Source organism: Poromitra crassiceps (genome assembly GCF_964638095.1).
Source record: "Poromitra crassiceps genome assembly, chromosome: 13".
NCBI classification, from domain to species: Eukaryota; Metazoa; Chordata; class Actinopteri; order Beryciformes; family Melamphaidae; genus Poromitra; species Poromitra crassiceps.
In genome coordinates this window covers 30,538,086-30,565,104 of record NC_139644.1, presented here as the reverse complement: position 1 = coordinate 30,565,104, position 27,019 = coordinate 30,538,086, and the positions used below count along the sequence as shown (strand labels likewise).

General features: G+C 44.5%; 2 protein-coding genes across 2 annotated transcripts; one reads left to right on the top strand and one right to left on the bottom strand.

Annotated features, from left to right (window-relative positions):
• Nucleotides 1-1,507: 1,507 nt before the first annotated feature.
• aspdh (aspartate dehydrogenase domain containing) lies at nucleotides 1,508-7,410 on the top strand (the record flags this gene model as incomplete). Its single annotated transcript, XM_083648923.1, has 7 exons — nucleotides 1,508-1,568; nucleotides 1,851-1,995; nucleotides 3,201-3,285; nucleotides 4,101-4,250; nucleotides 6,816-7,039; nucleotides 7,138-7,277; nucleotides 7,373-7,410. The coding sequence occupies 7 exons, from the start codon at nucleotides 1,508-1,510 to the stop codon at nucleotides 7,408-7,410; spliced, it is 843 nt and encodes a 280-aa protein (XP_083505049.1).
• Nucleotides 7,411-7,778: 368 nt separating this feature from the next.
• Nucleotides 7,779-25,095, bottom strand: gys1 (glycogen synthase 1 (muscle)). Its single transcript, XM_083649185.1, has 16 exons — nucleotides 24,956-25,095; nucleotides 20,578-20,696; nucleotides 19,129-19,310; nucleotides 16,728-16,919; nucleotides 15,891-16,076; nucleotides 15,542-15,686; nucleotides 14,816-14,933; nucleotides 14,252-14,372; nucleotides 13,418-13,524; nucleotides 13,199-13,258; nucleotides 12,266-12,458; nucleotides 11,154-11,280; nucleotides 10,745-10,840; nucleotides 10,002-10,165; nucleotides 9,257-9,337; nucleotides 7,779-9,146 (listed from the first exon to the last, which is right to left on the bottom strand). Exons 2-16 carry the CDS (start codon nucleotides 20,693-20,695, stop codon nucleotides 8,904-8,906), a joined length of 2,133 nt encoding a protein of 710 aa, XP_083505311.1. The 5' UTR covers nucleotide 20,696; nucleotides 24,956-25,095; the 3' UTR covers nucleotides 7,779-8,903.
• Nucleotides 25,096-27,019: the final 1,924 nt, after the last annotated feature.

Below are 27,019 nucleotides of genomic sequence, written 5' to 3'. Positions count from 1 at the left end.
TTAATTGGTTGTTTTCTAGAGGCAAACCTGCTGCTGCCTTGCTAGCTAATGGTTTTGTAGCTTAAAAACGCAGGGCACATCATCTCCAGAGTCTAATGCATGACAACTTCATGACATCTAGGAATTTTGCGCGCTTTGCGCGCAAAATTTCGTCATGCAATTGCCCCACCAATTTTATCAAGGCCCACCCAATTTTATCCAGGCCCACCCATAATTGAATTTCTGTCTACGCCCCTGGACAGGGCATCTGTCAGATTGCTCTCTGATAATCAATACGCTCCCTGTTTCGAGTTCTCATGGACACGCAGCTGACCTTTGACCTCTCTGACTGGAATGGGCCTACATTGGTGACATCAGCAGTTGGAGCAAAGTCAAACTAGACAGATATAATGGCAGTTTTCGTGAAAAGCAATACTTTTATGTATGATGTGTTCTTACATAGCATGTGTTTGTACTACACTGAAGGCGATGCACTATGCACTCTTTTTCACTGCAATAACTATGGGAAGAAAGAGGAATACTTATCCAGCATTCAGAACTCAAGGGGTACATAAGACAAAAAAGGTTGGGAACCACTGACAGAGTGCCTAGTATTCTGTGTAGCCTGTTTGGAACGAGGCATTGACTGACAGTGGCCACTAGATGGACACACTGCTTCAGATGTGTCAAAGAAAAGCTACAGTACACTTGGTACTCTAAAACAGAATGTGCTGACATTAACACTAGAGCTCCAGAGGAAATCTCAAACCAGTATGTTCAACCCAAATGAATCAAAGGGAAGACGTATACAAACATGCATTTCTGAAATAAATATTTAGAGTTAGAATCAATCGGGAGAATACTTTGCATAAATATAACACACATTTTCAAATAAAGATGATTTGTTGGGTTTACAAGACAGTGTTCTCTCTAAAAACACAATCAAACACAGTATAGGAGAAATGAGAAGAAATAGCAAATCGATTGACGTACATACTGTAGGGTATGTAGATCCATTGCTGTTTCAGCAGTCGACTATAATAGTGGACAATATTAATAGCGGACATTTGTTCCTAAATTATGAAGAAAAACTGAAATTGTTGAAATGGACGGGGAGGAGTAACCTGACACTGCCAGATGGGGGGTGCCATGTCTTGTGAACACAATAACGCCCCCGTCTGGCAGCGTCAGGTAAGGGGAGGATTCAACAACTATAATGATTAACCTAGGCCCTCTCCCAGTCAAACTTTGTACTGTGCATTCCCACAGTTCATTGAGCAGCAGGCCGGTTGTTGTGCGTGGAGTTGGGAGATTCAGACCTGGAGGGGCGTGCAGGGATTAAGTGGTGAGTGGAGCAATATGATAACTAACAATCAGATAGGGAGTAGGGTCAAAGGCAATAACAGCGAATCAGACAGGGCAGGAGAGAAGGGTGGGCAGCATGGTTAGCTGTGTGTGTGTGTGTGTGCTAAGTTGCATGTTAATGTTCTTGGCTCTTATGTGCTTGTTGGCTTTCTCTACACAGGACATGGCTACCAGTACCAGCGCTTCTACCCTAAGGATTGGAGTTGTGGGATATGGGCATCTAGGTTTGCACTTAAGACGACCCCCCCCCCACCCAAGCCCAACACAACACAACACACACACATCACGCATCATGAGAACCTGTTTCCTGGATTAATTAATCCATTTTCACAGCTAATCATCAGATTTCATCATACTTGAATGGACATATTGTCACATTACCTTGGTAGTGAGTGTGTGTGTGTGTGTGTGTGTGTGTGTGTGTGTGTGTGTGTGTGTGTGTGTGTGTGTGTGTGTGTGAGCGCGTGCGTGCGTGCGCGTCCCCGACACGCGCTCGCGTGCTGTAGGGCAGTTCCTAGTGCAGAGGATCCTTACAGATGGCGCGGCGCTGGGTCTGACTCTGGGCTTCGTTTGGAACAGAAACACTGACAAACTCAAAGGTTCAGTTCCTGATGAACTCATACTGAGTGATCTATCAGCATTTATAAACAGGTGCGCACACACACACACACACACACACATGCGCGCGTGCGCAATATACCGTATCAGCATCTTTTATTGTAGACCAGTGGTTCTCAAACTTTTTCACATCAAGAACCCCTAAACTGGCACAAATTAGACCACGGACCCCCATTTAATAATTTTTGTCCCAGGGTCCCCCATCTGATAAGATGTTAGGTTTTTGTGACGACCCTCCCACTCTCCTGGTCCTGTCTTTCAGGAGCCTGGTGTTGGGGTAATTTATTTGGTTTGATTTGTTCTATTCGTTTGTTTAATGTAGTTTGTGTTGTCTAGTTATTTCCCCTTGGTTTAATTAATAAATTATTGTTGTAACTTTTACTATGGTGTATGATTCTCTTCGTTGTTCCAACCTAGAACCTGGGTTATAACATATGGAGGGTTACGGAAAGGCTTTGCTCTGTTAAAGAAAAACTTTTTCTAAAACCCCCATTATGTTACAAGCCGACCCTACTGTACTGTATGTAGGTTGGAACAAAGCAAGTTATACCCAAAAGTAAAAGTTAAAACAATAATGTATTAACTAAAACTAAGGTAAAATAACTAACAACACAAACTACATTAAACAAACAACAACAAAAGGTGCATCGGTGAGGAGGGAGAGAGACAGGGCCAGGAGAGTGGGAGGGTCGTCACTCTTTTAGTTGTTTTTATTACAGAAAGTATACGATGAAACCCATGACCAAAAACGTCATACAATATGTCATTGTATGACGTATTGTCATCGGACCCCACTTGAGAGCCACTGATCTAGGCCAGTGATTCTCAACCTTTTTCATATCAAGGACCTCTAATTTAGTGCACATTAAGGCCACAGACCCCATTTGATGAGATTTTGTCTCTCCGACCCAAATCTGAGAATATCTTTTATTTTTGTCTTGAATTCCATGACTAATCTGTAGGTAGAACAATAACAGAACAACTATGATAAACAATAATTCTTCTACATTATCTCATTGTGTTCACTTCTGGAAGAATGGTCAAGTTTAATGATTCATCAATTTACTGGGGACTGCCTGGAAGTTCCCTCAAGGACCCCTTGGTGGTCCCCAAAACCACTGAGCTAGAGTGGTAGACATGCACTTAGTGTGTTGTGTGTTGAACGTTGATAAATAAACAAGCAGTGCGTGTGTGTGTGTGTGTGTGTGTGTGTGTGTGTGTGTGTGTGTGTGTTACAGGCGATGTGATGTGATTGTAGAGGTGTGCCATCCTCAGATAGTGAAGGACTTTGGGCTGCATTTCCTCTCTCAGTCTCATTTCATGGTGAGATTCTGCTCTTTGTGTCTGGGTCAGAGTTTCATGCTGTGGTTGAGAGTGAGATGTATAACTATAATAATAAAATGTACAATGTCTTTCAATAATACAAGTTAAAGGCCATTTTATTTTATTTTCATTTTCCAAAAAATAAACAGACTCCTTGGGACTGGCTGCTTTTGTTCCTGTTGATGGTAACAACGCCAGAAATAGTTAGAAAGTAAATTTGTTTGTCAAGTTTTTTTTAGCCTTATAAGTCCTTTTTACCACGTGCGCAGGCTGCGCAGCGCGTGGTCAAGAGAAGGCGGTTGGGGTGAGTCAGGCATTCATTCAGTCAGGAATGGATAACGGTGATGATGTCATCAGTGATGATGTCATCAGTGATGTCATCAGTGACAAACTTGGGCTGTTGAAACGCTGATTATGTCATCAGTGATGTCATCAGTGCCAAACTTGGGCTGTTGAAAGATGCCCTTGTTTTTATTCTAGATGGCTTGACATATTCATGCCTATCAGGAGCTGTAGTTGAGATAGTGTGAATGGGTTTTGGATTTTGTATATTCTGGGGATTGTCAGGACATTTGGTCAACGATTTAAAGATGACCATTAGTCGACTTACAAGATTGTACATGTTAGGTGTGTAACACATTTCTACTACTCCAAAGGTGTTGCTAAAAGATGAAAGGTTTTATCCATGACAGTGATTGAACACTTTGCTGTACAGCTAACAAGCAAACTAGCACCAAGCTAGTTTGCACTTTTAAATTAGAAAGGTATGGATGAAATCCTATTTAACTACACTCCTGTCCCCTTATGGTTCTCAGGTGGGATCTCCCTCTGCTCTCTGTGATCCTGATCTGAGCTTGAAACTGCGTCAGGCAGCTAAGCAGCACGGCAGGACGCTCTATGTCCCCAGTGGTGCATTGTGGGGAGGCCAGGACATCCAGAGGTTGAACGACAGCGGGGCCTTGAAGGTAAAGGGGCAGTGGACAGTGTAATGTTGACTGTGCCGCTAGGGGGCGGCATTGACATTGAATGGGACTGGCCCAACGGTGGAACTACTTAAGTAGAAGTAGCCTACAGTTACTTGTGTAAAAAAAAGACTGGTAAAAGTAGAAGCACTGATTCAACTTGTTTACTCAAGTGGAGACGGGACAAGCAAGATGTAAAGTCCAACAGGTCTGACAAATGCAAAATGTACTATTAACAATGTTTACACATACAAATTTGTTTGAAACAGTCACTGAAGAACTAAATCTAGGAAATGAAAATAAACTGACAGTCCTTCAAGTCAGATTTGGTACAGCACAAAGTCCTTCATCACTTGTGTTAGTGGTAGGGAGTGGACTTGGTTCAGGCGATGTGTGCCCAGCGCTTGGCGGATCCGGATCCGACACACGTGGGCAAGACTGCGAGCACATCTCTTGGCCTCCAGAAAGACCCTGAGAGCTTCAGGATCCGCCTTCTTCCCCAGCTGTGCCTGCTCACAGGTCACCAGGGCTGGGTCTGCGCCGTGGTCCAGCAGCAGCTGGACGAAGGCCGTGTCACACCCGCACAACAGCACCATATTCAGCAGGCGAGAAGCCACGTCACGGGTCAGAACGCCAGCGGCCTGGAGCAGCAGGCGGAAGCAGTCCAGGTGGTGATGGGCAGCGCTGATGTGGAGAGGAGACCTCTCGAGGGTGTGAACGCTGTCTATGTCAACAGCGGCATGGAACCTGATGAGTTCCTGCAGTATCTCCAACCTTCCAGCCAAGGCAGCCCAGTAGACTGGGGTGTTTGAGGCTGAGCCATGTGCGCTTCCGTTGGGGTCGGCCCCGGCTTCCAGGAGGATCCGGACACAGTCCAGGTGACCGAGGCCCACGGCACGGTGGAGAGGCGTGCAGCAGTCTGTAACTAGGTCTCCCTGGGCTCGAACAATGGTCAAACCGTACCTCAAAGACCTCTCATTGATCCACCTTCTGAAGCGGTCTTCCTGCAGCAGGATCCTGAGATTGTCCGAGTCTCCTCTAGAGGCGGCATCGTGGAGCTGCCAGTCGTTAGCCATTTCTTCAGGTCCGGTTCTCGCTACCACTACATAGCTGTTCATATCTGTCTTCTTTCTTCTTCTTTGTTCATATATCTGGTGTGTACGGAAGGCATTATGAAGGGACAAATTGTTCGAGTGACATCACTGATGACATCACAATTGCGCGAGTGACATCACTGATGGCATCACTCACTGATGACATCAATATCGCCCAATTGCGTGAGTGACATCATTGTTGACTCTTCTATGACATCGTCAGTGATTTATGACATCACTATATGGTAGTGACCTGGCCACCAGGCTGAGCCATCTACTGTAGAACTGATCTAGTGATTTATGACCTCATCACTGTCTGTGACATCATCGGCCATGCCTTATTTAGACTCGGTGTCTTGTTTTCGATCTGCGTACCCTACACCCTTTTTACAGAGACACATTTCCATAAAAAACGGGGAGGTCAACCCACACTGGACAAAATGGCGCATGTTAACGACGGATGGACGGACAGACGGACGGACGGACGGACAGACAGACACATGCCTCCAATCAGTGGCGGACTGCATAATCGGGCACGTCGGGCAAATGCCCGGTGGCCTGGCCTGGCCTGGCCTGCAAAATTTTTTTTTTTTTTTTTTTTTTGCAGGCCAGGCCAGGCCACTCACTGAACAGCAGGCCAGGCGCCGCCTACTGGTTTACTAGTGGTTTTATTACTTTATTCAGGTTTAAAGTGGGTGCATCTCATTGTAAAATTGGACTTGGCCCAAATTGTTCTTCAATGTCAGGGCGTCATTGTAAAAGAGGGCTTGCGCTCTCAACTGACCTTTCCTGAATAAATGAAGGTAAATGAATGAAAAAAAAATGAATGAAAACGGCCCAAATTGGGCTTCAAACGGCCCAAATCGGGCTTCAAACAGCCCAAATCTGGCTTTAAACGACCCAAATCTGGCTTCAAACGGCCCAAATTGGGCTTCAAACGGCCCAAATTGAACTTCAAACGCCCCAAATTTTTCGCCGGCGCCCTTCGGACGTCGGCACGCGCGTCGGCCCATATCGGCCTGGCCTGCTTGGTATCTAATGCCCGGCCTGAATTATGATCCCAGTCCGCCCCTGCCTCCAATTATAGTAGTAGGATTGGAAGACTATTAAACTTTAAGTTTCTTAAAACACATTTTGATTAATAATTTGTGTAACATGGTTTTTCTACAAAAAAGGTGCACAGCTGGGAGAGCACAAGACGAGAGACAGACGTTACATCATTTTTGTCTGTCGTGTATTAAAGCTAAAGTAACTAGCCTGTTTTGAAAATGTAAGGAGTAAAAAGTCATATATGTGGTAAAATGTAGAGAGCAAGTAAAAAGTTGTCAGAAAAATACTCACTAAAGTACAGATACCTGAAAATCTTACATAAGTACAGTAATGAAGTATTTGTACTTAGTTACTTCCCATCTCTGACCATTCACTTGTCTTCTTTCTTGATTGAACTCGGTTTCTTCTCTTGACCACTTTTCAGGCTTTGTTCATCAGAATGTCCAAGCACCCGTCCTGCTTCCGGCTGACAGGAGACATGCTCTCCGATTGGACGGAGGGCGAGGGGAGGCGTGTCTTATTCAGTGGCTCAGTGGCAGAGTTGTGCCCTCTTGCTCCCAACAACGTCAACACCATGGCGGCAGCAGCAGTGGCGGCAGGAGCGCTTGGCTTTGCTGGCGTTCGGGGAGAGATTGTCTCGGACACGGCGTGAGTCTCCCCTGACGTAATGCCCCATCCCCCCCGCCCCTCTAAATAAAGGAGACATGTCATCATAATGTAACCATCCCATTTGTCTCCTACACCAGGTTAAGTGACTACCATGTGGTGGAGGTGGAGGTGACTGGAGCCAACGGCTTCTCAGTGCACACAGTGAGGAGGAATCCAGCCAAACTTGGAGCTGTAACAGGCAGCGCCACTTACAACTCCTTCTGGAATAGTTTACTAGGTGGGTCCTCTTGTACCTCCTGATTTTAAACAATATATTTTGGATGAATATACACATACACAAACCACACACCTTTTTTCCCCTCCCACCCCCAGTTTGCAGAGGCCATGGGGGCAGAGTTTACCTGTGCTGAAGGAAGCTCTGAGGACTTAGGAGGATACACTAATATGCAGCAACGCGATATCAGGGATGGTGGTTAATTACTGAGTTACTGACTAGGAGATTTCTACAGATGATCTACTGCAAGTTTCCAGAGAAATTAGACTGTGGATAAGATATGCGGACGGTGTCACTGGGTCAGTATGTTGTCCCTTATCTAGATCATTTGAATACCCACAAAACCTTGGGTCAATGTGTCGCAATAAACGGGAAGGCATGCAAAGAAAGAGCCTGATATCATTTGTCTCTCACTCACTCTCTCTCTCACACACACACACACACACACACACAGATATTTAAACTTTATTTTAAGTTAAACTTTATTTTAAGTTCATCTGGTGCAACATTGTAACAAATGATAGACTCTTACAGGAGTGTGCATCCTCCTGGTAAAAACCATTTTCCATTTTCCCTTCTTCCAAAACAGACATAGTTAGATGTACAGCAGCTCCCTTTCTCTTGTCTTTCATCTAAAAACATCTAAGGGATAAGTCCCTTTGCTCTCTTCTCATCTTCATTCCTTTTCCAAATAAATACTCGTAGAAACAGGCAAACCCGGGTAAAACCACCTACACACAAGCGCACACGCACACGGATGAACAGGAGTGTGAGGTTGCTGATCGATAATTGTCACTGAAAAGGCGGCGATACAATAAGACGCTGGAAAACAAAAACAAAACAAAAGCAAAAACACACGCAACACTATTCTCGAAATGAGAGAGGAGCTTTTCAGTGTTGTTTTCTTAGGCAGTTTGCTGAAGTGCAGGTGTGTGTCATGTGTCTTGCTTCCATTCTAGGATGTTTTATAGTAAATAGTAAATAGTAAATTTGGGAGAAAACGTGTGCTACCACAAGGTGGAGAGTTAAGTTCAAAACAGTGTGTCATCTTCACCCTTTTAAGCAAAATATGTAAGTGTGATAGGTGCTCTCTGTGGCTCCTGACAGCAACTTAACTGCTGCCAAGCTGGTAAAAAGGAGGGTTATGTTTTCCCTGCGGTGACCCACCTCGGAATCAAGTAAAAAAAAGCCTCATGATAATCCGTCATTTTATATTCAATGTTTCATACCTATGCTCCAGTGTTAGTGCTCTAAGAAATACAGCAACAGTGTGTGGTTTTTTTTTAGCTTTCAATGAGCTCTTTCTAACTTATTCCCTAAAGTAAGCCACTGGTTTGACTGCTGGTGTTAACTGAAACATACCAAGACACACAGATAGATATAAAAAAATACTGAGGTACACACAGGTTGGGAAGACATCGACGGTGATGTAATTTTCACAACAAGCTGATGTTATATATATTTCTCTTGACATCTCACGTTCATTCACTCATCTATCAAGTATGCGAGTACACGTAGCCGCAACGATTGCCACAGAAACAATTCACTAGTGTGTTCAGCATGTCGTTTCACTAGTGCGTTCAGCATGTAGCATGTGTGTGTGAGTGTTTGTGTGTGTGTTTGTCGGTCTCAGTTTTTCTCGCCGGCCACGGCACCGTCCCCATTGGCCCCGGGCATTGCCTTGATTTTTAACGGCAGGGAGAACGGCTGGCGGATGTTCACGCGGTCCTTCTCCGCCTCCAGATCCTCGTCGTAGCGTTCGTCGTCTTCGTCGTCGTTGTCCTCGGCCGAGCTGTGGTGGGGGGACGAGTGGCGGGACAGCGATGGAGACGGGGGCACCGAGGCCGGGCGGGGGTAACGGAAGCCCGTGGCCTGGAGAGGAGAGACGAGGAGGAGACATCGAAACGTCAAGCGGGAGATGGGAGATGAAAGTATTTTTGCCTCCATAAATAGAATGAACAAGGGAACACGCATGAACTTACCGAGGTGGGCTCATGAGGTTCATACAGGTAGGTGTCAGGGAAGGCTTTGGCCAGGGCCATGTGGCGGGCAGAGATGTAATACTAATGCAGAACAGGAGATGAAGAAACAAAATCTAATTCAGTCCAGAGTCGTCACACCAACACTGCAAAAAATGCCAAGTTGTCAAGTGATTTTGACTTGTTTCCAGACCTGTCAAGCTTATTTCATGATATATGTAGTCAGATTTCTTGGCATGTTTTTTAGCTGGGGGTTCCTATCTGGAGGAAACCCCATGGGAGCACGGGAAGAACATGCAAACCCCACACAGAAAGGCCGTTTTTGATGACCCCATCTGGGCCGTAGGCACTGAGGACATGGGGATGGGGACCCTCAGTGCCCACAGCGTCCATCCAGGTATCAAACACAGGACCTTCTTGCTGTGAGGCAACAGCGCTACCACTGCGCCACCGTGCCCCCTCTGTTTGTAGTCAGACTATCTCCCTGCACTGGCAGATAATCTTGCTGGTTTCAATGTCACTGGTTCATGATAATATGACTTCTTTCAAGAAATCATTTTAGTTTCCAAGACAATTTCACTTTTATCAAGTAATTGTCCTGAAAGAAGTTACATTATCCCGGGGGTGGGTCAAAGTTGTTGAAACCAGTAAAATTCATCGAATAAGTGGATACAAGAGAAAATAACTTAACAAGTGTGTCAGTTTTTGCAGTGGACAAAATGAGCTTTGTGTCCTTTAGAGCCCTCACCCTGCCCAGGTATCTCCAGTCCAGCAGGTCACTGAGACGCTCTGTGCGGTTCCTTTGGATGATCCGCTGGCGCCGACTCTGCTTGCAGAACTGGAACAGGAAGGAAGTGAGCTGGTTACACGACTCGTCCACGCCGCGGTACCGCCGGTCCAGGATGTAAATACCTGCAAATATGAGGGGAAGCGAGAGATGAGATGAGATGAACTTTATTGTCCCAGGAGGGAAATTTGTCTTGGGTAAAAAGTGCTTGTACCAACATTGGTGTAACAGACACAGTAACACACAACAGACACGGTCACAGTCACAGCAATGCACTAAAACACAGGAAGAGTGCCAGCTAGGCACAAGATTGCATTATTTCAAGATTGCACATGCCCTATTACATGGTGTGTTTAAATCATCCAATCCCATTAGTAAGGGAAGAATAAAATAAGCAATAAAACCATAATACCATAAAAATGATAAAAATCATAAAAGTAAAGATCAAATAAAGATCAAATAAAAATCTTAGATTAGATAAAAGAATAAACCAATAAAAATAGGATTAAGAGGTAAGAGAATAAGACCAAAGTAAGAGCAGTAAAAACAAAAACAGACAAACAAACATAAGGCTTTAAATACCGCTCCTACTTGGATACCTACCTAACCTTACTGGAGTAAGCATCAATAATCTCAGTGAAATCATTTAAAAAAACTAATAAGTCCATTGGGAATTTGACAGATAACGTAGAAAAGGAGCCCACCGTATGCTGAAGGGTCCGCTATGTGTTCCTCCATGAAACAGCCAAAGCCCGACAGGTTAGTGGAGATTGATGGGATGCCCATGACTGTGCACTCAGCTGAGGGGGAAACAGACAGAGAGGCCCCCTTAGCATCTCATATTATAGAGCCAAAGTCAGCATCACTTCCTGCTTCAGCATGCGCCCCGAGAGATATCTGCAATTTATTTTCCCATGGACATTTCATAAAATTCGGATAAAATTTTTACGAAATGTCCATGGGGGAAAAAATGGCGGATGAAATATCGTCGACCTTAACGTCGACTTTGGCTCTATTGTATCCACACTCACATACACACACACGCACGCACCAACACAGACACAGACACAGACACAGACACAGACACACACACACACACACACACACACACACCTGGTGTGTAGCCCCAGGGCTCATAGTAAGATGGGAAGACGCCAAGGTGGCAGCCTCTTACAAACTCCTCATAATCCATGGGAAGTAGAGGAGAGGTGGACGACAGGAACTCTGGATGGAAGATAACCTGGTGGATGGAAAAGCCGGTCATTTTTAGTACCAGAACAGGATATCTTGAGTAGCAAATTCATTCTTGGCGAAAAGCATCTTGTGTTGGCTGAAATAAATAAGTGAAGAAACTCATGATGAGTCATGTGCCATAGGGGCTACCATCACTAGAAAGCCTACGAGCTGCTGTATTTGTGAGCAAAGTGCAAAGTGATGGGGATGTAAAAATGTCCTTGAGGGTTTCCGCTTCATTCAGCACAGCATCAAATCTACTTTCAAGCGATCAAAGCATTCTATGCCTTTTTATTTGTCAGTTTCAACACTCACTGAACCAGCATGGATCCAGAAATGAATGGGCGTGTGTACTAAAACTCCTTAGAAAACAAATACACATACTTTGATTTGTGAATTATTTAGAGTGGTGGCAAGGTGTGCCCTGAAGTAGAACCAACCACAATCCAAACTCAATTTGTTTCTCATTAATATTCATGTCAACATTGGTGACACTGTCATCTAAAGTGGGTGGGGCGGGTGATGTACCGGCTGGGCAGGCTCTGAATCAGCAGCAAACCCCCCGGCAAACAAACGAAAAACAAAAACACTTTGTGGAGGACAACAATCAAATGAGTAAACACTCCTGAATTCAATTGTCAAAAGTATCAACAGAAACATTCACAGGCCATGTAGGCTCTTGGGAAGAACATGTACATTAGACATGAATTCTTATATTAAATGGTATTCCGGTACACCAGGAGGGTCCTGGTGCCCTTAGACAAGCACACCCAGTGTGACTGCTCCTAATTTAGGACACGCCTCGTCATGACGGGTGTAAATAAATCACAAATTCAACTGGGTATATTTATGTCTGTGAGCTTTTCGTCTATTTTACTCTGAGAAAAGTTGATTGATGTTTCTAAATAAAAAAGTACAGAAGAAATCTTTGTGCGGGGGGGATAACTGTATTGTCTGTGAGTGATCATATGATGGAGAGCGCGGTGATGCACCTTGACCCGGTCCGCCGAGCTGTTGAAGAGGCCGATGCGGCGGATACAGTTGAGGATGGGGTCGCCGCTGTCCTCCAGCATGTTGTGCGTACAGATGGGAGGCTGGCACTGTCTCTGAGTCGCAAAGATGGCACGCTTCATTATGGTTAAATCTTCTTTGTCCAGTATCTTTGAGACATCAGGTAGCTGCCCACTAGGCAAAACACATTGTTGTTAATAGTCTCTCACGTGGTCAGATCTATTCAATCGTCAATTCTAGCAACGCAGGGTCTGAACCACAAGTCAGCACTTCTGGGTTTTCTGCACTAAAAGTGGCGGCAAGCCTCTGATTGGCTGGGCTGTAACGGAAGACCGGCTGTCCGCGTGCACCGTGTATAATGTACCGCCCCACGAGTTAAGTCACGCAAATAAGGAGGTCCGTAATTGGTCAATTCATATGTCTGTCACACTTTTTCTTTTGTCTTAGGGGGCGGTCCTCAACCACTTTTGAAGAGTTGTACCCCAGAGATAGATATTTATCTATGGCTGGCTACTGCGAGACTAGTTGTTACAGACTTAATGATGAAAAGAAACAGGTAAAATATTACACTTCATCACATGGGATTTGTAAATCATGTATCTGGGTGTCTAATTCATCTTCAGAAACAATTACAATATTTATATTCGCATGAATCAACTTGGTTATTTGCCAGCTTTATCACAAACAGACATACAATTCATGGTGATTGGATATTTTAACATCAAGATACCTCCCCCCCTCCATAAATCAGAACTGCAATTTAGATATTATTACGAAAACATATCAACTGAATTACAGCCGAATATGTTTTCCTCTTTTTTAATTGAGTTGGTCGTCTCTTACAATCATGATATTTTACTTTGATCTTGCTATATAAGATATGTATTCTGCAAGCCTCTGCAAGGTCAACTTACACTAGCAGTGACTCGTAAAGTTTCTTTCCGAAACGTTCCTTCACGGTCTGAGCAGTATCCCTGTCAGTAGAAACAAGTACAATAAACACAATAGAAATGCATGATGAAGGATATCATTACATGAATTTGTCTCCCATAAAATCAGTCAAAGTGCCTCTGAGCCCACACCCACCCATCATCTCCAACAGCAGAAGGGTGGCAGATGAAAAGGAAACTCACCACAGCTGCTTCCTGACTGCTTGGCCTTTCAAGGTCTCCACATTGAAATTGTTGGTCCTAGCTGGCATGATGAAGAACGCAATGACCGTCACATCACTGTGGTTGACCTGTGACAGACGAGACGGGTCAGAGGGGAAGTGAGAGGGTTAACTTTTAACACGTACTGTAGGATTCACCCCTGTCCCACTAGGGCTGGGCAATATGGACCAAAAATCCAATCTCTGTATTTTTAGGCTGAATGTGGATACACGATATATACCTCTGTCAAAGCCACATCGTGGGCGATATGGACAAAATCAAATATTTTTGACCAAATACCTTGATATCGTGATATTGTGATAATATTGGTGCTTTCTCAAATACAATGAGAAGTTCAGAAAATAACATCACTTTACTGTAAAGGCTCATTTATGCACAATTTTTGTAAATACATGTACTGTACGTCAGTTTCAAACGATGTAATGATCACTGCCCACATACTTCCAAGCGTTATCATGTTAAGCATGATATCCACTGATTACTGCGAAATGAATGCAGAGTACGGACAGAAGGCTCTGTCTGATTACCATATTTAACATTGAGCATAACTGAGCCTTAATGCAGCCTTTATTACAATATCCAAAATCTAAGATGATATCTTGTCCCGTGTCACGATGTCGCTATAGTATGTCCAGCCCTAACAAACACACACACAGGACACCCCCCCCCCCCCCCCCACACACACACACACACACACACACACACACACACACACACACACACACACACACACACACACACACACACACACACACACACACACACACACACACACACACACACACACACACTTACCCTCAGCAGATAGTTGAGTCTGGCTAAAGCCTCCAAGAAGATGTCAGCTCCTTTGTTGGAGAATTCATACCTTCCAGCTATGAAAAGGAACAAACACTTGTCCAGGTTGAAGTCCAGATGCCTAACGGTAAAACGGTCAAGACAGGGGAAAAAAAAAATCTGTCAGAAATATATGGATTAGTGTAGCGCTTTGGCTCACAATGTATTCTTCCAATGATAGTTTGAGTACTACATTCTTCATCATTTGACTCAGTAGATAAGATAACTCATTAACAATGCAGGACTTATTTCCATTATAGCTGATCAAGTGTTGGGAGGCAAGCAGGGAGTAAATATTGTGGGATACATTCAACAGAACATACTCAACAGTATGCTGTACAGATGTAATATACCCCATGTGATTTACTCATATTGACTTACTGTATTAAATATGCACACATTCATACATAGACATTCTCAATTCAACAGTCAACCTCCTTGAACATGCTGTGAATGTTTTGAACACACTATAATAACATTGCGCTAACGCTATAAGGTTATAACGTGTGTGTGGTGGTCACTGACCCGTAGAAGTGTCCTCTGATGAACTCCTGGATGCGGTTCTTGCTCTGAGCGTGCAGGTTCTGAAACTCGTGCATGGCCGAGAACTTCTTTACGTTCAGCCCGTTTGGAGTGATGACGTCTGTGTGTGGTGGGAGAGGTTAAGGGAGGGAAAATGCAGGAGAGAGAGAGAAAGTAAGAAAGAAATTAAGACAGAAAAAACAGCGAGACAGAGAGAACTCAGTTTCACGCACCACTCTTCAACATAAAAGACAAAAACAGGTGATTGTGCTTCATTAAGAGTAATGCAGCTTGCCAAGAGCAAAAGGCAGCAGCTGATTACAGCCATTCAAGACTTCCCAGTTCTCTACAACTCTTATATGATAGACTGCAGCTCAAGAATGAGGCTTGGAATATGGCTGCATCTATTGTTGGGGTTGATATTAAACTCTGAAGTTATTGAGTTTGTTTCTATTTTCAATTAATGCTATCTAGGTGACCAATTAAAACCATGCAACGCTACGAAAGGCAATACCAAAGCAGTGAAAAATGTGTGACTTGCAGGCCAGAGTTTAAAGGCCTATGTCCACCAGCTGCGGTACAGCTCCGTGCGGCTGCCTGAACAGACCCACGCATGGGGATCCGGCAAAATTAGAACAGGTGCGTATCTTTGCCGATCCGCATGCGTTGCCCATCTATTACATGTTCCGGCAGCCGTACCGCTGGCGGACATCGGGCTCTCAGACACACCTGGTTTCCTCTTGAGCAGGTGCTCTGCCTCAATGGCTGTGATCTGGGACACGGTGGTGAAGACATGAGCGCAGCGCGCGGCTGCCCGCTCCAGACAGTAGCGGTGGTAGATCTGTCTGTCTCCTGCCTCCTTATCCACGTTGAACTGAAATACAGTCAAAAGAGAGAGAGAGGGAGGGAGGGAGGGAGGGAGAGAATATCCTCATGAGGAATCGGATGCAGAAGTAAAAAAAAAAAAATCACGTCTGATTATGTTTATTGTGTCTCGTTTGCTTTTAATCTTTAATCTCTTTCGATCTTTTCCAACAAACATGCCCACGTGCGCGCACGCACGCACGCACACACCTACATCAGCAAGGTTGTTGTAGAAGTCGACATTGCCGGCACACAGGTAGCGACCCAGCAGCGTGGCGTGTGTGGTGAAGATGGTGGCGACGGGCAGCTGTCTGGTTCGGCACAGCATCAGGCCCAGCCCGGCCAGCCACTCGTGGAAATGGGCCAGGATGTGCGGAGGCTCCTCACACTGTGATGCATACTGCCATACAGGAGAACACAGGTCAGCGTGCACACTGTGATGCATACTGCCATACAGGAGAACACAGGTCAGCGTGCACACTGTGATGCATACTGCCATACAGGAGAACACAGGTCAGCGTGGACGATACACACACACACACACACACACGCGCACGCACGCACACACGCACGCACGCACACGCTCTTCTTCACAGGCCTTTTCTGCAGGTTTCAGAAAGCTACATTTGATACCTTTTAAGACCTTTCTAATGCTACCAGAAAATGAATTAAGACCAATTTCAAAAAACAAAATGAAGAAAGGACTATTTCTGACTGAATTCACTGTAGCTAAAAGGTCCAGGATGTATTGTGTAATAGCCCCTGTATCACATGGTTGACATACAGCACAAAGAAAACCATAGTGTGGGGAAAAAAAGGACTTAATTGCTGTATTTAGGACATTTTAAGGTCTTACATTTTGATTATTTTAATGTATTTTTAACTATCGAAGCATGTTAACCAAATGTTTTAATTTAAACGTGGTTGACAGGCAAAGTTAGAGGAGTCCAGGGAACACACCGACAGACTGTATCATGTACTCAGACTGTGCAGCATATCTATTCTCTCATATATGTCACTTTCCCAGCTCGTTAGTGGATGGCGGCTGTACCTCTCCCAGGAGCCAGGCGGTCAGGAAGCCGAACAGCACGGCGTCGTTGGCCTCGCGGTCGAACCACGGCACGCCGATGCCAGTGTTCTCCCACAGCTCCGCCTTCCAGCGGTCCAGAGACCAGGCAGTGAAGGCCACGTCGATCAGAACCACGTAGGGGCTGCCCTCGATCAGCCAGCGCCCAAAGTACACCTGGGGGGTTTGGGGGAAGGGGAAGGGTTATTAGAGGGACACTTTGCTGATTTTCAACCAGCTTTGTATCGTTACAAAATCGGTAGTATATATGCAAATTAACAATGTGTAACTTCCCTCCATCTTGCCTGGACCGAGAGCTCCCCGTTCATTCATAGAACTTCCTGGTCCAAATGTCATAATGATGTCATTTGGAGCCGTTTTGCCATGGTGTCACTATTACTGTCACTATCACTATCACTATTACTATCACTATCACTATCACTGTCACTATCATTATTACTCTCTCTACCTTCATTCACAGAACTTCCTCAACCAAATGACATCATAATGATGGGGTTTCCTTCCTGTGTTCGGCTGGCTGCCTCCTTCTGTCTTCTCTCTCTTTTCTTTCCAAAAACATTTTTTCCATCTCTTTCTTAGCCTGCCCCAGAGCCGTGTAAGAAGAGTTGCGACATCTCCATTCACTCCAATGGATCAGTTTTTTTACTCTCAAGGAGTTCCAGGAAGTAAGGTCCTGGATTAAGCAGCACTGTCGAGTTGCAGCAAAATGGACAGTTTGTGTTGTCCTTTGAAAGATTTTTTTTTTCTTTAATCAAATTGTACATTATCAGCTTTATTGTAGCACTCTCTCTCTAGAGGACACTAGCCTGCCCTATCTAAGGTCCTCTATTTCTAGTTACAGGCATCCTAGATGGACAAATAACCCCTCGCACCATTCAGGCAGCGGGCACAACAGTTAATAAGAGAAATACAAAAAGAAAACTCAAATACTAAGAAATACAACATTTATATTCACCTAGATACAGAGTTTACAGAAAGGGGAAAAAATACACATTTCCATTACTTTTTTTTTTTTTTTTACATCTTTCTATACAGTACACAGATGAGTGTACTGTAGTTCCCAAAGTTCCCAAACACCCCCCAAGGTAAACTGATATGGTGTCTCTCTCTGGCTCACGTCAGACAGTCACATCGCAAGTATTTTGTTTCAAGTCTAATATACCAGCGTAAAGATGTAGGACTTTGTTTAGTATACAGGGTTCTCAACATTTTCTAACATAAGGCCCACATCTGATTGTTAAAACATTTCCGAGGACCACCTTCCCAACTTGCAAATAAATGAGAAAACAAAACATAACATAACAAAAATTGAGAAAATATCAACTGGACTGTATGGGTGTTATACCACTGTCAGCTGTGTGATGATATTCAAACATAACATAAAGGCCATTGAAATGATGCATTTTAATTTGACTTTTTTATTTATGTTTAGGTATACCACAGTGAGCAGAAATTGGAAAAGAAAGAAAAAGGCAAGAATAACACTGCATGCAGAACACTGTGTCTTTAGGACACTGGAGCTCTGCACTTAAACCCTATGTAGCTGACATTATGTCAAACAATAAGGCTGTAAAGCTAAGACTCCTGCAATTCTAAGGAGCACAATTTCATTTAGATATCTTGATTGAAAAAAGTCATGCCCATTTACTTTTGTCAAAAAACGAATTTGGAGCCATTTTACACCTGCTTGCCAGCGAGGTAGCATAATATGCTTGGTAGCTACGTGTTCGTCTGGATTTGTAGTTTCCGGCAACACCAGAGTCTTCACTGTAGTTGAAAAACTGAGCATGCGAGACTTCATTAAACATGGACTCGTGGCTCACAAATTTCTTGAGCCTCAACTTATAATATTTTGCAGCCCACAAGAGGGTGCTCACGGCCCATGATCCAGTGGTTGAGAACTTCATTTTCTTAAAGAGTAGTTTCATAGGTTTCAGTCTCACTGAATTGCACTGGTGTTGCTTTTATGGGTGGACTGAAAGGTCTTCTGATTCAAGGCAAACCAGACAGGTTTCTAAAAATGCTGAACTACCCCTTTAAAATAGTATCACTAGCGCTCTGCATAGCCTTAATTCAATGGCACAGTGCTCCTACAGTGACTCAGCAAACACACATGGCACAAAACACTAACTGCACACACACAGACATCTATTTCTGGGTGAGAGAGAAAGAGAGAGAGGAGAGGAGAGAAGAGAGACATTGATACAGCCTCTAACCTTTGAGGGAAATGCCAGAGGGTTTAGAGACACGGTTAGGAACAGACAGACCGGGCAGAGGAGAGGGGAGAGGGAGAGATATGAATGGACTGAAAGGGATATTTAAGAAGTGTGTGTGTGGAGAGTTTACTGTATAGGTATGGTAGTACCTTACACCCACTGGCGTTCATCTTGTCGATAGTTCTCTTCAGAGCCGGGTTGGTGGGCTCGATCAGCTCCACCTGGGTGCGCACGTTGCTCTCCACATATGGGCCCACCAGGAAGTAGTTCTCCCCCCATTCCTCCGCGGTCAGACGGGCTTTGGTCTGGATCACAGTGTAGATGCCTCCAACTGCACACATGCCGCACATACGCACACAAGGTCAAGACAAAGACACAATTATGTGAATCAACCTGTTGCTCATCGTTAGTGTGAGTCTCTTACAAATGAGGTTCAACAAAAATGGACTACCAGTCGAAAGTTTGGACACACCTGATCTAATATATTTTGATCTAAAGGCTTATGCTTAAATGCTTGGAAAAAACAGACAAATATAAATGGTGAAGTTGATGCCTATGTATGAATTTCTTTCCAAAGTCTTTGCCTTTCCATCAAGGCAAAGGGCAGCTACTTTAAACAATCTAAAATATAAGATAGCTTTGGGCCAAAGCGCAGCTTGTGAACAGGAAAGACAGGCAACTGCTTGGGGTGCCAGGCAGTTAGGGGGCCCGCGAGGGCTGACAAACTTAATTCCACAGCAGTGACCGCAACCCGCTCTTTATTAATTGGATTTATTTGACAAATTAAAAAATACAATACACCTACAAGCATACAGTATAATTCATCCGGATCTCACAATAAAGTCGTAAACTTATTTCCATTGTGGTCCTGAGGCCTCCATCAAGGCAAAGGGTGGCTATTTTAAACAATCTAGATAGTTTTGGGCAGAATCGCAGCTTGTGAACAGGCAAGACAGGCAACTGCTTGGGGCCCCAGGCATTAAACAACCAATGTCATCCCCTGGCCTGGATGATTTGCAATGATGTAGGAAACCTCCCTAAGGTTGCCCCATGTCATTCCTGTCAAACTTGCATGATTACACACGTACATTCTCTTGAATTGAAAGTGAATGAAAGAAAATGAAGAAGATAAGTAAAAAAGAAAGAGAAAAGAGGATGATTAAGCAGATAACTTTTTTTTACAGATTTCGTAATAATATTTTTTTTGTTGGTGTCCGACTAACTGATTTTAAATGCTTATAGATGTTTTATTTTCCACAAACTTTCAAGAGGACATAGTATAGGCCAGTGGTTCTCAATTCTTTTCACATGAAGGACCCCTAAACTGACAAAAAATTGACTATTTGATAGGATTTTGTCCCATGGTCCCCCATATGATAATAAAATGGATGCTTTAGATGTTTTATTACAGAAAGTGTATAAAGCCCATGACCAAAATAGTCATTGTGTTGTGAATGGAATTGTAGCAAAAATAAATTACCCCCCTTTTGGGGGTCCCCAGACCCCCATTTGAGAACCACTGGTATAGAGTGTATTACACACACAATCACATGTGCGCACACACCCGCACACACACGCATGCGCACAAACACACACACCTTTGTTGGCGACCTCCCAGGCGATTTCAAAAAGAACAGCATCCTCCAGATCAAACTCCTCATCCCACTCTTCCAGTCCGGAGAGGGACGTGATGGACAGGCTGCGAGTCAGCGGCATTCTGGGTAAACACAGAACACGGAAGTCCCCTGTGACTGTTACACACACTCTAGGATCATGGCTTCCTGCTCTCTCACTTGTTCAGCTCATTTCCTCCACCTAAAACTCTGTTGAGGAATGAGCAATTCACATCAGAAACCTGTCCTACCTTTTCTTCCCGGTCCTGATTTACTTCCCTGGCACTTCAATCATATGTTTATCATCTCTAGGACATGAAAATATTTGTTGCAGAGACTGTTGGGATGCTCTGACTTTCACCCTTGTACTTGTTGGTGCTGGTTACTTTTGATAGTCCAGGAAGTCAAACGTTTATTCTACAGATGACTCAGTCATTCTGTAAGCTGTTCTGGATAATGAGTATCAGTTAAATCCCTAAAAAACGGGAAATGGAACGTTTCTCCAAACATCATGACATTTACCGCACACGACAATCCAGTACAATGAACCGCACAGCCCATTTCATAACTACTATTACACTATAAAATGCTGTGAGGTACACCCAGCAGATGGGTTTGAACGTATTTCACAATTCCTCAACAATTTCAACAACTCTCAAGGTCAAAAGGGTCAGTGTCTCTAGACTAAAATCCAGACCTCCTGGTAGAAAATGTAACATTTTGAAAATTAATTTCAAACCTTCTCATTTCAAAAGTGATAACCAATAGGAACCTGATAGAAAAACCCTGGGGCAGTTCACACAAGAAAGCCAGTGAAGCGGTATGTTGTGTACTACCACAGATATAGTACTAATTAATTGATTGCATTTATATAGCGCTTTTCTAAGTATTCAAAGTGCACCACATGGGAGGGGGGACTCAACTCATCAACCACCGACGTGTAGCACCCACGTGTGTGTGTGTGTGTGTGTGTGTGTGTGTGTGTGTGTGTGTGTGTGTGTGAGAGAGAGAGAGTGATGTGAGATGTCAAAGGCCTTCTTCTGGCAGCCTTCCCATGAAGCTGAAGTACATACTGTACATAACTGACACGCAAACACATAGACATCCTTGAATATCACACACTGCTTGATCCTCCAGCTGAAGAGCTTTTGAGGGAAAGTTTGAATCTGAACTGTGCAGTGTTGAGCTGCCAGCAGTTTGTTTTTGACTACATCAGACATAAATACAGACTGTAGGTCTCGACATGATTTAGTTTGTCTTTCATCACAGTTTTAGCAGAGGCTGCACCACTGCTGACTGACTAAGGCAAACGCAGTGTAACCTACAACTGTGGTTCTCAAACGTTTTCACGTCAAGTACCCCTAGACTGACACAAATTAGACCGCGGACCCCCATTTGATAGGATGTTGTCCCAGGGTCCCCCATTTTACAAGATTTTAGCTTTTGTGATGACCCTCCCACTCTCCTCGCCCTGTCTTGCAGGAGCCTGGGATAGTGGGGTATGTTCAAGCTATTAAACGTTTTGCACCGTGTGCTACGTTTTCCAGGTTGAACGTCATGTTTCCTTTAAAACTGTTTGCAATGGTTTGCATTTGCAACAGGATTTGGTGTATGTTCCTCTTGTTTTGTGGATGTGTCAGAGGTGTTACCCAATCAGCAGCGACATGTCTATCAGGGTGGGAATTTCAGCCTTTTACGGGCAAGGCTATTTGGCCTTCGGTGGCACATGCCAGGGCACAAAGGCCATTGCTCTATTGACATCGTAAAGAGCAATTTTTCTGGAAATGTGTGTTGAAATGAGCCAATGACACATCCTTTGCATAGGGCAGGCTACATTAAACTGAGACCACTGATGCTTTTAAAGCAACTGACAGTAGCAGGCTGGTAGCAGAGTACTGCCAAGGTAGCCTTAGGTATCTCAGGGCATCACAGCCAGTGTTGGGGTCGTTAGGCTGATTGGGTGCGACTTTCCATTAGTTTTAGTTAATAAATTATTGTATTAACTTTGGTGTATGAAACCCCTCATTTGTTAGTTCATTGAGCCGGGTTGTAACATATGAGGGGAGTCTTACACCAAAGTACAAGTTAAAATAATAATCTACTAACTAAAACTAAGGGAAAATGACTAGTAGACAACATAAACTACAAGAACGGAAAACAAAAGGTGCATCGGTGAGGAGGGAGAGCGACTGAATGGTCTGAAGGTCTTCAGCCGAATGAGTGCACCGGGCCCAGGTGCACCCAATCACCCTAAGGACCCCAGCACCAGGCTCCTGCAAGACAGGGTGAGGAGAGTGGGCGGGTCATCACACTTTTAGATGTTTTATTGCAGAAAGTGTATGAAACCCATGACCAAAATAGTCATACATTCTGTTGTTGTGTCACTTATGGTTGGAATTCTATGTATTACCCTTTTTGCTGGGGATCCCCTGGAACCCCCTCAAGGACTCCTGGGGGTCCCCGGACCCTGCTTTGAGAACCACTGACCCACAACACATCTACACACTCCACACTGTGTGGATGTGGGTAAGTGGTGCAACCTCCTGAAACAAAGGAGGGTGTCAGAGAAAGGAAGCAGAGGCATCAGATCAGGTTTGAACTTGACTCATACTCTGCCTGTTGTTGACATGCTCCAACAAAACATCATCCTGTGCAGAGCCACAAAAATGAAGCACGCGCAGGCGCGCACACACACACACACGGGTAAAGAGGGAAAACACAATTCCGGCCCCCAATCAGTCCACACCTTTGCTGTTTTTTCCACGGTCCTGTGAGATTGTCTCTCATTTTGGCCTCATATCATATCAGTGTATAACTCTGCTGATGATGTCCTGACCTCACATTCCTCTCTATGTTCTTGTGCTGGCTAAACGACAACAGTGTACTAACAATATAACAAAAAGAGACATGATAAAGACTGTGCTATGTTTATGGCTATGCTAACAGTTAATCAGTATCATATCCTGTCCAAGTCCAAAGCTTGAGAAAAGTCCAGAGCAGGAGCCCCGAACAGATCTCTGACACACTGTACATCCTCTCAAACAAAACCCTATCCAGCTGCATGCAGACACCATGTGACTGAGCACAAACACAGGAGATGTTTATGGCTGAGGGCAGTGGTTCTCAACATGTGGTCCATGGACCAATGGGGTCCTTGAGGGGTTCCCCCCAGCAAATTGATGAATTGTTCAACTTCACCATTATTTAATTTACAAGAAGGAGTTAACACAATCAGAGTATGTAGAAGAATGGCTGTTTTGATCTTAGCTCGACTGTCTCTCTACTTACGATAGCCTAGAAAGAGTCATGGAATTCTGGACAAAATCATATCTAACAATAAAAATATGCCTATTCTCAGATTTAGGTCTGAGAGAAGATACAATCTCATCAAATGGGGTCTTTTTTATACAGGGGACTGAGGGGAGTCTCACTGAGAGTAATGCTCTCTTTTTCAGGAGTGCCCTGTTGACATTCACACACACACATTCACACCTGGAAGCTGACCAGGCCAGTACAACCACAGTCTGATATGTTGGCCACTGAGCAGTTCCACTGGAGCGGTTGGGGTTAAGGGCCTTGCTCAAGGGCACCTCAGTGGTGATAATGAGGGAGGGGCGCTGCCTTTTCACTTTACCCACCCAGATTTATCCTGCCGGTGCCGGGGATTGAACCGATGACCTTCCGGTCACAAGGTTGCTTCTCTAACCATCTGTGGTCTAAATTAGAGGGTTCATATCAAGAATGTGGAGAATCACTGGCTCAGGGGAACTATGTAATGGGTGCTATGGAAAAATTGACACTCTCTCTCTCACACACACACACACACACTCTCTCTCTCACACACACACACACACACACACACACACACACACACACACACACACACACACACACACACACACACACACACACACACACAAACAATATAAATATATATATATGTCTCTCTTCTGAATGGATCCACCCTGTCATGCAGTATAGTAGTCAATTAGGTTTTGCATCATTTAGACCTGATGTCCCAGATGAGAATATGAAGGCTGTCCGCCCACATTTGGTAACGGTGTAGCCACTGGCCAGCCAGATCTCATCCACAGTGCCCACGGTCCTACACAGCATGGCGGAACGTGTGTGATGCTGAGAATGTTTGATCTTTTCTGTGCCATGTTATGTCATCAGCAGCAGCAGCACAGAGACACAAAGTTGCATTTATTTTGGAGTTGAAGGCGAAACGCGAACGTGACAGCAGGCACCTACACTGCAACCTTGATGCGGAAACGCGCTAGGACACCGCGTCCTGATGCGCGCTCGTTACGAAATTACAGCATGAATTAATGTAATTCTCTGCAGAAATATTCCTACTTACCCTTCGATTTTGTCCCAACTTCACGCGGAGGTAAACTACGGCAGCATTTAGCAGCTGTCACATTCAATCACACAAAAAGAGACGGGAAAGGGGCGGCGGCCTTATTTAAATGTCAGTGATTCGCATTGGTTTGATGCTTTTTCTGTCATTTTGAGGGACATGGGGCTCATGGCTAGTGGAGGAAGAAGGTGGGGTTGTGAACATGTAAGATGTGTGACTGTGGTGTCGACCCGCCTTAACTTACATTATTCATGAGCTTTATTTCCATTGGCCTCGGTCCGGTCGGTCTATTCCCCGCCTCTGGAAACAACGTCACAGGAACTGGGCGTTTTCCCCAGCTGAGAGACGCGATTGGCTGAGCAGAGATTAAAGGGATGTTACAGTGGTGTTGGTGAATCCCCCCCCCCGCACACATACACACGTACACATGCGTGGGTGTGTGAGGGGGGGGGGGGGGGGGGGGGGGGGGGGGGCGCACGCACGCACACACGCACGCACGCACGCACACACACACACACACACACACACACACACACACACACACACACACACACACACACACACACACACACACACACACAGTTCCCTGAAGAGGAGGTAGAAGGGCAAGAGATGTATTTATACTGCCTGCTAAGGGTCAGGGAACATAGCTGGGGGAATACAGCGTGACTGGTGACATTTACCTAACCCCTCTACATATCTGTCTGATGTATGCCTATCCTATATTAACCCTTATAGCTGTTTTCTCCCTCTCAGTCTAAACACCAAACATACCCCCCCCGGCCACCCCACCCCTTCTGTCAGCCTGTCGACATTGGCCAACAGGTCTAGGTCTATATTGGTGGAGCTGGTGGGAAGAGAGAAAGACCTTCACCCAGAGGACAAAGGTTCAGATCCCCTCTTCAGGAAAGCACCCGCTGAAGTGCTGAAATGTCACTGAGCATGAGGCACTGAAGCGCTGTAGCTGACCTCTGACCTCCCTGGGGAGGAGATCAAACAAAAAGATCAGTGAAGTATCACACTGATTATTATTAATATTAATAGAATTAAGGGTGATCACGAGATGAGATCACATTGTTACAACTTTACTATAGAGAGCCAAAGTGACCGCCTACTTCTTGCTTCAGCTACGAACCAGCCACACAAAAAATGAATGTAAATATAACGTTTCATTTTGTATGAAACCGCTCAATCAACTACATCTCTCGTCTCGCAGAATATATGTCACACCCATTCGTCACACCAAAACCAAGTAACCAACATGGCATAGTGGGAAAGACGTCACTTATGCGACTGGTTGTGTGTAGTCTTTCTGATTTATAACTTATAGTGCAACAGTTTTATGACAAACTGTGACTTTCTTGACTTGCAAAGTTATCTTTTAAATTGACAAACATCATGTGAACCTCATGGCGCAATTCAAACAGGATAAAAAAAATATTGTCTCTCACTATTCACTACTTTTTCTTCTTTTTTTGGCGGCTGGTTTGCATAAGGCCCGACCGGAACGGGAGGGACTTTGGCTCTCTATTTGAAACTAGGTAAACACAATCCCCAATCAATTCTCATCAATGCAGATCTGATCTAAAACTGCTTTAGGGAGAGGAGTCTGCCTGCAGGGCTCCTCTGTGGAGTCGGTTCTGGTGTACACTCCGCTTTCAAGTCAGCTCCATTGTCAGGACAGGAAATGCATGCAAATAAATAAATAAATTGTGTTTACATCCCCAAAGGCATTCTTGGTTGTTTTCGTTTTGTCACAAAGGGTAGGTGACTGATTTGCATGATCCAAAAGCACTTCCCCTTCAGAGCCAGTAAGGCTATAGGAATGTCAAGGCCAACCCTTGCAGTTGGGCCTTCTAGCTCACCCTGACTGTAGAAAAGGCCCTCCCTCTCATACCAACTGATGAGACCATACACATGGAACACCCGCAGGCCGGATTGCAACCAGTGACATAAGGATCTGATGTCATGGACTGGACCACTGTCATGAGTCATATTTCCAAAAAGAATGCAAATCACACATGTCAGTCAGTCTTTTTGGAGTTTTATTTCAGCTAATTGCTA